Raw genomic sequence first — 14,665 nt, forward strand, 5'->3', positions numbered from 1 at the left:
CATCTGCTGCCCTCAGGGAGAAGGTACAGGTCTATACAGGCCAGAACATCCAGACTGGCCAACAACCTGTATCCACAGGCTGTGAGGCTCCTGAACTCTCTGCCCCCCTCTCACGGACAATAACCATATCCAACTTCTTAATAGCAATGAACTGGTCTGCATTGGTGCATCATATCTTTATTCTCTTCCCCCTCCTGCCCCCCCCCCCCTCTTTCTTAAATAGATAACTATCATATCTGATATCATATCTCACAGTACAATAATATTGAATGGGTTGCATTGTTGTATTTTGTCATGTTTCTCAGGTCTTTGTCTGAATTTCTACGAACATTATTGCTAAGGATTGTCTTATTGCATTGGAGTCACACTGGGTTAAATATGTACACTTGGGTTTTAAGGGGTATTTATTATTTTCTTCTTTTTTTTGGGTTGTATGGAAGCCCCAAACGCAATTTCATTGTTCTTGACAATGACAATAAATAAATAAATACTAAATAAATACTAAATAAATACTAATTGTAGTTGTTGAGTAAAAAAGTATTTTTCACAAACTTCAGCTTCACATTTTCAGAACAACAATGTTTAGGGTTCAGTTAAATGTAATTTTACTTATATGGCACCAAAATAAAATAAAGAAAAATTCCCCTCAAGGTGCTTTATGATATAAGGTAAAGACCCTACAATAACATTTCATATTGTTGCAGGATGAAGTGTTCCTGATTTAATCCTGTGTTTAGTGGGGCATTCTAGTAATCTGTCTGTGTTTACAGCAGATTGGATAGTTATTATGGGCAAACACCAATGGTTGACTTAAACTGGGGTTTTAGAGTAATCAGCGTCAAATAACATGGTTTTCCTGCTTTAACCTGATTGCTTGCTGTAATCTGTTGAGTATGACGTGAATTAAAACAAAGTTTATTGATATGGCTTGCAGATTTAATTATCTCATTACTTGCCATTGTAGTGTCAAATACAGTATATACTAAATTTTCTCTATCAAACGTTCTTTCACTTGTCAGAAGAGCTCCCCCTTCAAAAATCCTTTCATCATGTGTGAAAAATGTTGAACTTATTTTAGTCTTTTGATTCGTTTTTAAACTATTGTAACATCACTTATATTGTTAAAAAAGTTACAGTTGGAGGTGGTTGGATTCAGGACACAGAGGTTTCAGTTATGTAACTGCAGCTATACCATAGCCTTTTTTTTAAACATTCATTCTTGAATAATCAGGCCCCATCTTATCTTACAGACATTAAATTCAAATATAAATTTTTGCTAAATTTTCATTTCTGTTTGTTAACTACTTGTACTGTTACTTGGGTTAACTTTTAAATCATAACTTTTAGTTAAATATTCACTATGTTTTTAGCTGACCTTGTTTTTAATTAGCCAATGTTAAGGTTCACATAATTGAGGAAGGAGAGTACAAACAACCAGGTCCAGAAGATCTTGGTCAAACAATTGATTTTAATGAATACACGCGTGGGAAGACCACTGTACGCAGACAGCACTTGATCTTCGACTTAATCAAAGCATACACAGATTTTTATAGCATCAGGGTTTGAATTAACGACGCCCCTTCATACGTCACAGACAGAATATATACATACGTCAAATTAAAACCATAATGACTTTTAACACAGTTTAAAGGAACGTTGTCTTCTATCTTCATGGCCGGTACTTCCTGTCACTGCCGGATGCTCTCTTGTCATCTTGACACCTCAGCAGCAGTTCTGCGACAAACTGCTCTTTTGCAACCCCAAGCAAAACATGATTAAACTTCCACCTATAAATGATTCTCTCTAACTGAGTGTGTGTGTGTGTCGTCCTCAAATGCTCTCTCAATTCACCCGTTGCACTTCTGACCTTTTACCAGACCAGAGGCTCATCCTTATGTGTAATAACCTAACTGAAACTACATGTACTATGTTGAATAAATGTTTTAATCAAGAACCTCTACTAAAAGTTTAGTAAAAGAATATAAAAGTATAACAGACAATTTGGATAACCTAGTAATTCAAATAGCCTCGTCTAACCTGCTCAGAATGACTTTCGGTTTCAGTTCTGCAAAGCCTTCTGCAACTTCCTGTCAACTGCAACTTAGTCTTTCTGAAAGACACACACACTGTTTAAACCTCTGAATACAATATCAATGCTGCAGATTATATTATTAATGCAATGGTAATGATGATGATTATTTAACAATAGCAGTAAAATAATTTCCCTGCTCCACACCACATATTTAGCCTTCTATGCTTTGTTCCTCCATGAAATCTGTTTGCGAATCATTAAAGGTCACAGTTACTGACTAGCTAGTTAAAGGAATAAAAGAGTCAGATATTTATCTGAGCATTTGAGTGAAGATATAAAATAAGATTAAATATTCGATTCAGGTAGTAGAATGGTCATGCTGCTCCATAATATGACATAGCTTTATCAATCAGTCGGTGTATCTTATGTAAGATGTACTTCAGTCCAAAAAAAAACCTCCATATACTCTACTCTTTCTTTAAGCATGTTAATTTAACATTTGTCCATTGGTATATTTCTTTGTTTTCCCACAGGTCCTGTGAGTATAACTGTGTGACTGTAAAATGGCGCTGCCAGCTAAGCACATATGATCTGACATGGAGGCCATCATTGCAGTCAACTCCACACAGGACGAGCTCCCACCCGACGATGACCCCCTTAACAATGCTTTCCTCGAATACGACCCTAACACTGGTGTCGCTCCCTCAGCTCTTCCTACACTGGCATTTGAAGGAGTGAATTTCTTAGAGGACCCCATCAGCCTACCAAGTGTACAGGTATTGGTCTCACTTCCATTAATTTTTCCATTATGAGGAAAAACATGAATAATTTATCCACTTCTAGTGCCTCAAATCTGCCTGGCAGGCCAACAGTGTAATAACTCACTGGAAATGATGGGCTATCACAATAAAAAAATATAGCATGTATTCTCATATACTTTATGAATTTGCCTAAATGATTTTTCCACCTTGCTATACATAAAGCTATAGAATAGAATAGAATTCAACTTTATTGTCAGTGCACATGTCACAAGTACAGGCAACGAAATGCAGTTTGCATCCATCCAGAAAGTGCTTTAGCCATGATATTACAAAATATATATTAGCAATTATATAGACATATTACAGAAATGGGTCTGTGTGTATATATATATATATATATATATATTAGGGGTGCAACGATACACAAAATTCACGGTTCGGTTCGGTTCGATACTTTGGTGTCACGGTTCGATATTTTTTCGATACAAAAAAAATGTTCATGCATTTTTAATTTGTCATTTATTAAAATTATAAATATATATTTTAACTCAAAAGTACAGTTTTTAAATTTAACCCTAACCCTAACCCTTGTGCGCGTTTTTTATTTTGACAGCGAATGCGCACCTGCGGACCACTTATGTGCAGCCCTGGTTATTTAGCTCATCATATCGCAGCCACAGAAATTATTTTGTCCATGAAACCATAAAGCTGCACTTTCTTTTTGCCTTATAGTCTGATTTGTCATAACTTCTCCGTTTTGTGGTAAGCTTTTATTTGGCTGTCACTTCTTCACCCTGACCTGTCTTATTTGGCTCAGCAGAACTGAAATGCTTTTACACGCGCACTCACATAAGCTCAGCGATTCTCTGTGCGATCAACCTCTCACATGTTTAAGCTTGCTGCGGGAGATTTCACTTGTCATGTTTGCATAGTAAGCTAACGATTAATAAGACGATGTCAGAGGAATTGGTGCACAAATTATCATCACTCACAGATCAGTGCTGTCGCTCTCTATACACAGTTCGCACGATTGCAAAGTGAAAGCAAAAAAACAAGCGCAAATTCAAACGCGACTTCAATATGTCACATATTGACAGTGGCTCACCGATGCCAATGACATAATTACCCAGCTACATTTCTGAAAGAATGCAAAAGCATTGACATATATTTTTCCTACAATAGCCCGACGGGCAGGGAAGAGATAGATTTTGGTAGCCCGACTGAAAAAATCGCTAGCTCCAGGATGTCGGGCTAGCGATATTGCAAGCCCTGTATCTGATTGAGGAATCACTCATCTTTGGAAAAGAGAGTTTATTACAGAGAAATGTCTCTTTCCAAAATAAAAGCTATACTATCCGCTTCTTCTGGGCTATATTCTCAGCAGCATAAGGAGAATCATGTGCTAACAGCTGTCTAAATGACTCGGCTAAAGTTAGTAGCATGCTTGTTGTTTTTGTCTTTGCACTAGGATGATGTCGGTGTAAATGTGCAGTCATATTCGTTGTGTTCCCACTAGTGCTTTCAGGTTAATCTCGTTGAAATGACCTTAACGCCACAACACGGCAAATCTCCGTTAACGAGCTACCGCCGATCGCTCCGTGCATGGGGCTAGACGGCCAACACGTTAACGAGCTAACTGCGCTAACACACTAGTTCACACCAATGTAATTGAGCATTGCATGGCACATCCAACATACTGTTTTACTTTAGTCCATGACTCGCTTACCTTCAGGGTCATACGTCACATGAAAACCAAAATAATTCCAAACGCCAGATCTGAATGAGGGTCAATTTGCCTGTTGCAAGGAGAGCTTAACTTCTGTCTCGCTAGCTTGCCCTGTGCTCTTCCTTCTGACTATGCTGTCTGTGTGGAGCGCTCAGTGGATCTGCGCTCGACAGTGCAGCCTAGGCGGAGTAGTCGAACACAGATTCACTGAGCGCTCCACACAGACAGCATCGTCAGAAGGAAAATTGATAAAATAAATTACAAATGTTGTATTGTTCGATACATATGCGTACCGAACCGAAAGCACTGTATCGAACGGTTCAATATCGATACGAATATCGTTGCACCCCTAATATATATATATATATATATATATATATATATATATATATATATATATATATATATATAAACACCCAGCACGCCCCTGAGGGCGGTATATCCTTCAAGCTCGGGTCCTCTACCAGAGGCCTGGGAGCTTGAGGGTCCTGCGCAGTATCTTAGCTGTTCCCAGGACTGCGCTCTTCTGGACAGAGATCTCCGATGTTATTCCCGGGATCTGCTGGAGCCACTCGCCTAGCTTGGGAGTCACCGCACCTAGTGCTCCGATTACCACGGGGACCACTGTTACCTTCACCCTCCACATCCTCTCGAGCTCTTCTCTGAGCCCTTGGTATTTCTCCAGCTTCTCGTGTTCCTTCTTCCTGATATTGCTGTCATTCGGAACCGCTACATCGATCACTACGGCCGTCTTCTTCTGTTTGTCTACCACCACTATGTCCGGTTGGTTAGCCACCACCATTTTGTCCATCTGTATCTGGAAGTCCCACAGGATCTTAGCTCGGTCATTCTCCACCACCCTTGGGGGCATCTCCCATTTTGACCTCGGGACTTCCAGGTTATACTCGGCACAGATGTTCCTGTACACTATGCCGGCCACTTGGTTATGGCGTTCCATGTATGCCTTGCCTGCTAGCATCTTGCACCCTGCTGTTATGTGCTGGATTGTCTCTGGGGCATCTTTACACAGCCTGCACCTAGGGTCTTGCCTGGTGTGATAGACCCCAGCCTCTATGGATCTTGTACTCAGAGCTTGTTCTTGTGCTGCCATGATTAGTGCCTCTGTGCTGTCTTTCAGTCCAACTTTGTCCAGCCACTGGTAGGATTTCTGGATATCAGCCACCTCCTCTATCTGCCGGTGGTACATACCGTGCAGGGGCCTGTCCTTCCATGATGGTTCCTCGTCTCCCTCCTCTTTCTTGGGTTTCTGCTGCCTGAGGTATTCACTGAGCACTCGGTCAGTTGGGGCCATCTTCCCAATGTATTCTTGGATGTTCGTTGTCTCATCCTGGACTGTGGTGCTGACACTCACCAGTCCCCGGCCCCCTTCCTTGCACTTAGCGTACAGCCTCAGGGTGCTGGACTTGGGGTGAAACCCTCCATGCATGGTAAGGAGCTTTCTTGTCTTTATGTCAGTGGCTTCTATCTCCTCCTTTGGCCAGCCTATTACCCCAGCAGGGTACCTGATCACGGGCAGGGCGTACGTGTTGATGGCCCGGATCTTGTTCTTACCATTCAGCTGACTCCTCAGGACTTGCCTGACCCTCTGCAGGTACTTGGTGGTTGCAGCTTTTCTAGCAGCCTCTTCATGGTTCCCATTCGCCTGCAGGATCCCCAGGTACTTGTAACTGTCCTCTATGTCTGCAATGTTGCCTTCTGGTAGTTCAATCCCCTCAGTTCTGACTACCTTCCCTCTCTTTGTTACCATTCAACTACACTTCTCCAGTCCGAACGACATTCCAATGTCATTGCTGTATCGCCTGGTAGTGTGGATCAGTGAATCGATGTCTCGTTCACTCTTGGCATACAGTTTGATATCATCCATGTACAGGAGGTGGCTGACAACTGCTCCGTTCCGTAGTCGGTATCCGTAGCCAGTCTTGTTAATGATCTCACTGAGGGGGTTCAGGCCTATGCAGAACAGCAGTGGGGACAGAGCATCTCCTTGGTAGATCCCGCACTTGATGGTGACTTGTGCTATGGGCTTGGAGTTGGCCTCTAGTGTTGTACGCCACATCCCCATTGAGTTCCTGATGAAGGCTCTTAGGGTCCCATTGATCTTGTACAATTCTAGGCATTTCAGTATCCAGCTGTGGGGCATTGAGTCATAGGCCTTCCTGTAATCAATCCAGGCAGTGCACAGGTTGGTCAGTCTGGTCTTGCAGTCTCGGCTGACTGTTCTGTCTACCAGTAGCTGGTGTTTTGCGCCTCTGGTATTCTTGCCAATTCCTTTCTGTGTCCCGCTCATGTATTGACCCATGTGCCTGTTCATCTTAGCTGATATGATGCCTGACAGGAGCTTCCATGTGGTACTGAGGCAGGTTATTGGTCGGTAGTTGGAGGGGACCGGTCCCTTCTTGGGGTCCTTGGGGATCAGGACCGTCCGACCTTCGGTTAGCCATTCCGGGTGTCTCTCGTTAACTAGCAGCTGGTTCATTTGTGCTGCCAGACGCTCGTGGAGTGCAGTCAGCTTCTTTAGCCAGTAGGCGTGAACCATGTCGGGCTCTGGTGCTGTCCAACTCTTCATACTGGAGACCCTTTCTTGGATATCTGCCACTGTGATGGTTACTGTACCCTGTTCAGGGAGGTCGCTATGGTCTGCCCTCAGATCCACTAGCCACTGAGCATTGCCGTTATGGGTTGCGTCCTTCTCCCATATGCTCTTTCAGTATTGCTCCGTCTCCAGCCTTGGTGGTGCTGTTCTCTTATTATTATTGTTCCCTTGCCACTGAGAGTACACCTTTGATATATATAAGAGATAAGATAAGATAAGATAGAACTTTATTAATCCCTCGGGTGGGTTCCTCTGGGAAATTCGACTTCCAAAAAGCACAGCAACGACCGAAGTTACAGTTACAGAATTGTTATATATATATATATATATATATATATATATATATATATATATATATATATATACACACACACACACACACACACACACACACACACACACACACACACATATATAAATACAGAGACAAATATAAATAAAATATACAAAGGGGATAAATAGAATAAATAGGAATAAAAAATAAAAATACAAGTGAATATATATATATATATATATATATATCAGAATCAGAATACTTTATTGATCCCTGGGGGAAATTATTTTTTGTTACAGTGCTCCATTTTAAACCAACATTAAGACAAGACAGACAATACGCTAACTAAGAATAGTACAATATATACATATATATACATACATACATACATAAGTCACTTATAAATAAATAGTTGGAAAAGAAACATGTGTAGCTGTAGCAGCAAACAGTGTGTTAAGTGGATGCGTTGTACAGGGAGATGGCCACAGGCAGGAATGATTTCCTGTGTCGTTCAGTGGTGCTTTTCGGTAATCTCAGTCTCTCACTGAACGTGCTCCTGTGACTGACCAACATGTCATGGAGTGGGTGGGAGGTGTTATCCAACATTGTCTTTATCTTGGACAGCATCCGCCTCTCCGACACCAACTTGAGGGAGTCCAGCTCCATCCCCACAACATTGCTGGCCTTACGGATCAGTTTATTAAGTCTGTTGGCATCTGCGACCCTCAGCCTGCTCCCCCAGCATGCAACAGCATAGAGGATCGCACTGGCCACAACAGACTCATAGAAAATCCTCAGCATTTTCTGGCAGATGTTGAAGGACCTCAGTCGCCTCAAAAAAAAAAAAAAAAAAAAATAAATAAATATATATATATATATATATATATATATATATATGAAAACTATACAGAAATATGAACTATGCAAGTCATAAACAGTTGTAGAATTAAAATTATCGTATTGTACAGAATGTTAGTTTTTACAGAATTATACAGTAGCGCAGTTAAGTGAAATATGTGGATAATTTCTATAGAGGCTATATAAAGTGCTAGTGGTTGTGAGTGGTGGTTCAGCCATGTTATTATTGTGTGTATGAGGGTCTTGTCCATTATGTGTGTGTAGGTGGTTGTGGATGTGTGTATGTTCAGTCCATGAGTTTAATGTTGGACAGCTGTAGGGAAGAAGCTGTTCCGGTACCTGGTGGTCTTAGTCCGGAGGCTCCTGTAGCGCCTCCCAGAGGGCAGGAGGGTGAAGAGTCCATGTGATGGGTGACTGGGGTCTTTGATGATTTTCCCAGCCCTTTTCAGACACCGCTTCCTGTAGATGTCATTTATGGCAGGAAGTGGTGCTCTGGCGATGCATTGGGCAGTTTTCACGACCCTCTACAACGCCTTCCGGTCCGAGGCAGAGCAGTTCCTGTACCAGACTGTTATACAGTATTGTGGCAAGCTCAGAGATGGAGGAGACGGAGGTATCGTTCGGTCTTGCTTCCCATGAGCTAGCCAGGGAGCACAGCCATTTATTAACATTTGGAGAAACACACACTGCCGCTAGCTAGCTGCTCAGCGCGGCAACAACAACAACAACACCACACAGGGCGCCCTCTGACCCCGGAAGGACACACCGTTGCAGCGAGAGGGCGTCACCCGTCACCATGGCAACATACACAAAACATAACTGTACAAACAGAACCCCGAACAGCCCTGACCCGCTACAGTATGTTTGTCAGTATGCTCTTAATGGTGCAGCGATAGAAGTTCACCAGGATGTCTGAGGACAGGTGGTTCTTCCTCAGAGTCCTCAAGAAGAAGAGGCGCTGGTGAGCCTTCTTGACCAGCTTGGAGCAGTTGGTCGTCCAGATGACTATAGTACTTCATCAACCAGTAGCGATTTTTGATACGGGTGACACGGGCGGTTGCCCAAGGCGGCATCTTGGTGGGGGCATCACGGGCATCGGCAAAAAAAAAAAAATTAAAAAAAAAATTGCTCGTACTCATGCTGCCCTGACATCAGCCAGCGCATATTGGGAATGGCATAGGCACCGATCGGTTTTCTGTCGCCCATTTGTTGGGAGTAAGGGTGCCTTCCGTTTGCGAGGTGCGCCTGCTGCTTGTGGTACAGGGAGGAGAGGGCGGGGCGGCGGGGGATTCACTGGCTGGCTGGAGCGGCATCTAATACCCAACTCGCAAAATAAAACCAACTAAAAACAAAACAACAAACACGAAAACACCATGATTATAATTTGCACCGATGTTTTTTTGAAATTCTATACGCGAAAAGTGAGCGTGAGAGCCCTCGGTGCGCCTGCTCGCTGCTGAAGTCAAAGTAAACTTTATTGTTATCTCTGATACATACAGTCCAGTACATAGAGAGACGAGACGACAAGCCTCCAGTTACAGCAGTGCAAGTAACCCGCTGAAAGGGGAGGGGGACATGCTGCTTCCAAATAGAGCAGATTTCATTCATAATGATGTAAATCCAACACCATTATGTATTTATGATTTGAACCCTGGGTTGTGTGAAATCCCAGAAATAAACCTTAGCCAAAGTGAATCTGTGAACTAAAGTGTAGGTCTATTAGGTCAAGTTGTGGTGATCCTCGAGTTGGGGGATTTGTGTTCACACTATAGTGCAAAATTAAAGATTTTTCTTTTTTTCTGACAGTACTTTTCTGTGTTCATAATTCCATCTACCTCAGGCCTCCAACATGTTTTACCGATGGCTGCAGACACTCACTGTTGTACCTCTTTGCTGACCACCGCCATACAACCTAACCATTCTTTTTTCTTAGTTTATTCATTAATATAAAATGATCAATTGTATCAAACGCCTTCTTTAAGTCTATAAAAACACCAACAGTATATTCCTTATTATCTATTGCATTAGATATCCCTTCTACAAGTTCCATCACTGCCATCGAAGTGGACCTTTTCGCTCTAAAGCCATATTGGTTATCACTTAGATTATGCTTCTCAATATATTTATCAAGTCTATTAACAAATAACCTTCCTAAAATTTTTGAGAACTGTGGGAGTAGTGATATTGGCCTGTAATTGGTAAACTGACATCTCTCTCCGTTTTTATGGATTGGAATAACTTTTGCTATTTTCACTTGTGAGGGAAACACACCAGTTCGAAAGGACAGATTACAAATGTATGCGAAAGGTTGCACTATATATTCTATAATACTTTTAACTAACATCATGTCAATACCAAAACAGTCAGTGGACTTTTTATTTTTAAATGTCTTCACAATGTTAATTATTTCTCTATGAGTTACAGCACCAATAAACATGGAGGACACATTCTGAGTAATATGTTTATTTAGGTCGTTATTATTTCTTGACTCTGAAATTTCTTTTGCTAAATTAAAGCCAACATTTACAAAGAAATCATTAAATTCATTTGCAATGTCTTTAGTTTTATCAAGCACAATATCTTTATCTTTTTTGAAATAGTCTGGATAATTCTTATTTTTTGAGCCCTTTTTGATTATACTATTTAATATCCTCCATGTTTCTTGTGTGTTACTTCTACTTTGTGTGTTACTTCTACTACCTGAGCTACAGCCAGGGGTGGCTGTAGCTCAGGTGGCAGAGCAGGTCAGCCACTAATCAGAAGGTCGGTGGTTCGATCCCAGGCTGCATCCTGGCTGCATGCCAAATGTCCTTGGGCAAGATACTAACCCCGTGTTTGCCTACTGGTGGTAGTCAGAGGGCCCGGTGGCGCCTGTGTTCGGCAGCCTCGCCTCTGTCAGTGCGCCCCAGGGCAGCTGTGGCTACAATGTAGCTTGCTATCGCCTGTGTGTGAATGACTGAATGTAGTGTAAAGCGCTTTGGGGTCCTATGGACTAGAAAAGCGCTATACAAATGCAGGCCATTTACCATTTTACTTTGCTCCAATAATTTTTGGTAATATTCTTTCTTACTTGTTCTTATAATATTTACTAATCTATTTTTATATAACTTGCACTTCATTTCAGCATCTTTTGTCCTCTGTTTTATGAATCTCCTATATAGATTATTATTTTTTTTTTTTACATGCATCTTCTATCCCCTTTGTGATCCATGGCTTATTTGATCTGTGATGCTTTCTAGTGATTTTCATTAAAGGACAATGTTTTTCATATAGTGAAACTACAGTTGATAGGAATGCATCATATGCACTATTTAATCTTCATTTGCAAAAACCTCATTCCAATTGCGTTCTTTTAAGTCCACCTGGAGGGCAGCAATGGCTCTTGTTGTTCTATGTCGTATCATATCAAATGTTTGATTGTTTTGTTTGTAGTTTTAATCCCAAAATAATTTTGAAAAATTGCAAAAACAGGAAGATGATCGCTTATATCAGTTATAAGAAGTCCACCTACTATTTCATAGTCAATTTTATTTGTGAATATATTATCTATCAATGTAGCTGTATCAATTGCTATTCTACTTGGTTTTATAATTACAGGGAAAAGGGAATTACTCTACATTGTATTAATGAAATCTGTTGTTTTCTGATGTCCATTTGGGTTTAGCAAATCTATATTAAAATCACCACAAATTATTTGCACTTTATCATTTAGGTTGCTAAACATGGCAGCAAGTTTTTCATTGAATGTCTCGAGGCATGATCCTGGTGTCCTATAGATGCAACTTATAATTATATTGTTAGCTTTTTCAACATGGATTTCAATAGTAACACATTCCAATACGTCATCTATGGTGCTTGACATACATTCAATCAGACTACATTTCAAAACTTTATCTACATATAAAGCAACACCGCCTCCTTTTTTATTCACTCTGTTCATTGTAAATAATTCATATCCTCCCAGTCCCATTTCACTAACTTTCTCATTATCGAGCCATGTTTCTGATATTGCAATTATATTAAAATTTTTTAACTTACTTAAACATTCTGTAATTTTAGAAAATATTTTATACAGGCTTCTACTATTGAAATGTATGACCAACAATGCATTTGCCATTTTAATATTCCTATTGAATTGGTCGTCTGTATAGTACTCACAAGTATTATTGGTGTTATTGTAGAAGTGGTTATCTGGGTCAATGTTACTTTCAGGGTCATGCATGTTGTGCTCTGCATAGTTGAAACGTTTTGAAGTTTTTTGTCTCAGTGTGTGTCACAAAATAACCTCCTTGACAGTCCTTTTTATAATCAAAGTCTTCCTCTTCAATATCTTTGAATGGAAACCTATAATCTGTGTCCAAACTTGACATTTATGTGTTTTTTGTTTTTGTTGTTGTTTTTTCTATTGTTTTTTGAGCCGTAAGGCCAGAAACACTTTCCATTCCTGATTATGTATATTGCTCTAAGTCTTTGAGTTCTCTTATCATCACAACTTTCGCTTCTTTGGGATTGCCATTTAGTCTTATCATTACTTTGCAGTTCCTCGTCCATGTCGCTTATATCTTATTTTGTTTTTTCAGGCTGCATGCCTGTCTTGCAATTTCAGCAGTCTTTTTCGTTAAATGTGCATTTAAATACACACCGGTCCGTTTCAGCTTCTTTCCCTGTTTCAGTAACTCAATCTTTGTTTTGCGACTCGCAAACCGAAGAATAATTGCTGGCTTTGTTTTACTGTCTTTTCTGGGGAGTGTGTGGCATGCTGCGATATGATGGCTCTGAATACTTACATTCTTCGTTTGAAGGAATTTTATCACTTGCTTTTCAAGTATTTGCAGCTCCTCTACCGGGGCATCTTCACCGTCTTTACCTCCGCCAGCTGTTACTCTGCTGTTCGGTGTTGCGTCTCCAGTCCACTTATGACTAAATCATCCATTCTTGTGTATTGTTCAAGGTCCTCGATTCGCCGTTCCAAGTCGTCTATTTTCTTGTCCTTCTCCTTTATCATGTTTTTTAGTTGTTTTATTTCATCCATTAGGTCATGTAGCATACCTTGTTGTTTAGCCACTTTGCTCAGTTCATCAGACATGAAATTAAGTGATTTCTTAATCTCCTCCAACTCCTCTTCAACTCCTGGGTTTGCTTTTTTAGGCGGCATTCTGAAAATGGTGAGATTGGTATTACCTTGTGATGGCCCGTTGAAGTCACTGTCGATTTACTTGTTGGTGCCTTGCTAGAGGAGCCTGGGCCCAGTGGCTTCTGGAGGATCCTGGGCCTGGTGGCTGCTGGAAGAGCCTGGGCCTAGTGGCTGCTGCAGGATCCTGGGACTACTGGCTGCTGGAAGAGCCTGGGCCTAGTGGTTGTTGGAGGATCCTGGGCCTAGTGGCTGTTGGAGGATCTTGGGCCTGGTGGCAGCAGGAGGGTCCTGGGCCTGGTGGCTGCTGGAAGAGCCTGGGCCTAGTGGTTGCTGGAGGATCCTGGGCCTAGTGGCTCCTGGAGGATCTCTGTCAATCTCACCTGGGCCCACAACACCAACGTGCTGGTAAAGAAGGCCTAGCAGCAACTGCATTTCCTCCTTGTCCTTTTAGGAGACATTTTAGAGCTTCTAGTGGTCCTCAAGTATCGCGTGTCTTTCCAGGAATCATTGACAGCACAGTTTTTGAGTGGAGGCAGGTTGTCGCGGTACAAACGATGGTCCTATTTGCTGCTATGCTCCTTCCTGGTTGAACTGAATGTTCTTAGCAGCGTTTTCCTTCGTTTTTGGCTTTTACGTGTGGACGGGATTTTTAAAAAAAATGAAAACAGAAAATCTCAGTTTTCAAAAATACCCGTGTACGTGTGGACGTAGCCTAAAGTGATTGCAATTTTTCCCATTATTCCCATTTACCCTTACATCAGTCTGCAATACAGCCAGTTGACAAGTGACTGTAGGTTCAGACGCCCCAAATGTGTCTTATGTTTCAGTTTGTTTTTTATATTATAACACACTGTTTTGCTCTCTGTGTAAACAAAACATATTATAATTAAATAAATTTGGTAAAAGTAGGAAATAAAACATAAAACTATCTAAAAGAAGAGTATCATATAATCTCGATTCATTCTTCAGTTGAGGGATACAGAAGTTCCACTTCACATCACCTCTGTTTTTTCTAAATTAGTTTATTCTGCTGCAACAATTTACCTCTGAGAGATGTTTACAGCTGTTTGTTTGTTTTGTTTTACAGGTGGTGTTGATCCTGGCCTACAGCACCATTATTGTGCTGGGAGTTCTGGGTAATTCTCTTGTCATCTATGTCATCTATCGCTTCAAGACGCTCCGCACTGTCACCAACTTCTTCATTGCTAATTTGGCTGTTGGTAAGTTTATACATACAGACGCACGCCAGCAGCTTTTTGTTGCTTC

At 41.2% G+C, this 14,665-nt stretch overlaps 1 protein-coding gene across 1 annotated transcript in view; it reads left to right on the top strand.

The window, feature by feature from the left end:
* The first annotated feature begins 2,628 nt into the window (after positions 1 to 2,628).
* Positions 2,629 to 14,665, top strand: part of npy2rl (neuropeptide Y receptor Y2, like) — a 43,928-nt gene continuing 31,891 nt past the window's right edge. Inside the window, exons 1-2 of the mRNA XM_085350554.1 lie at positions 2,629 to 2,808; positions 14,487 to 14,619. Of these exons, the coding sequence (XP_085206680.1) occupies positions 2,629 to 2,808; positions 14,487 to 14,619 (313 nt within the window). The remainder of the gene's footprint in view (positions 2,809 to 14,486; positions 14,620 to 14,665) is intronic.

The sequence above is a fragment of the Diplotaxodon limnothrissa genome, linkage group LG3 (genome assembly GCF_057381915.1).
Source record: "Diplotaxodon limnothrissa isolate DT_005_m linkage group LG3, D_limnothrissa_male_GT1.1, whole genome shotgun sequence".
NCBI lineage: Eukaryota > Metazoa > Chordata > Actinopteri > Cichliformes > Cichlidae > Diplotaxodon > Diplotaxodon limnothrissa.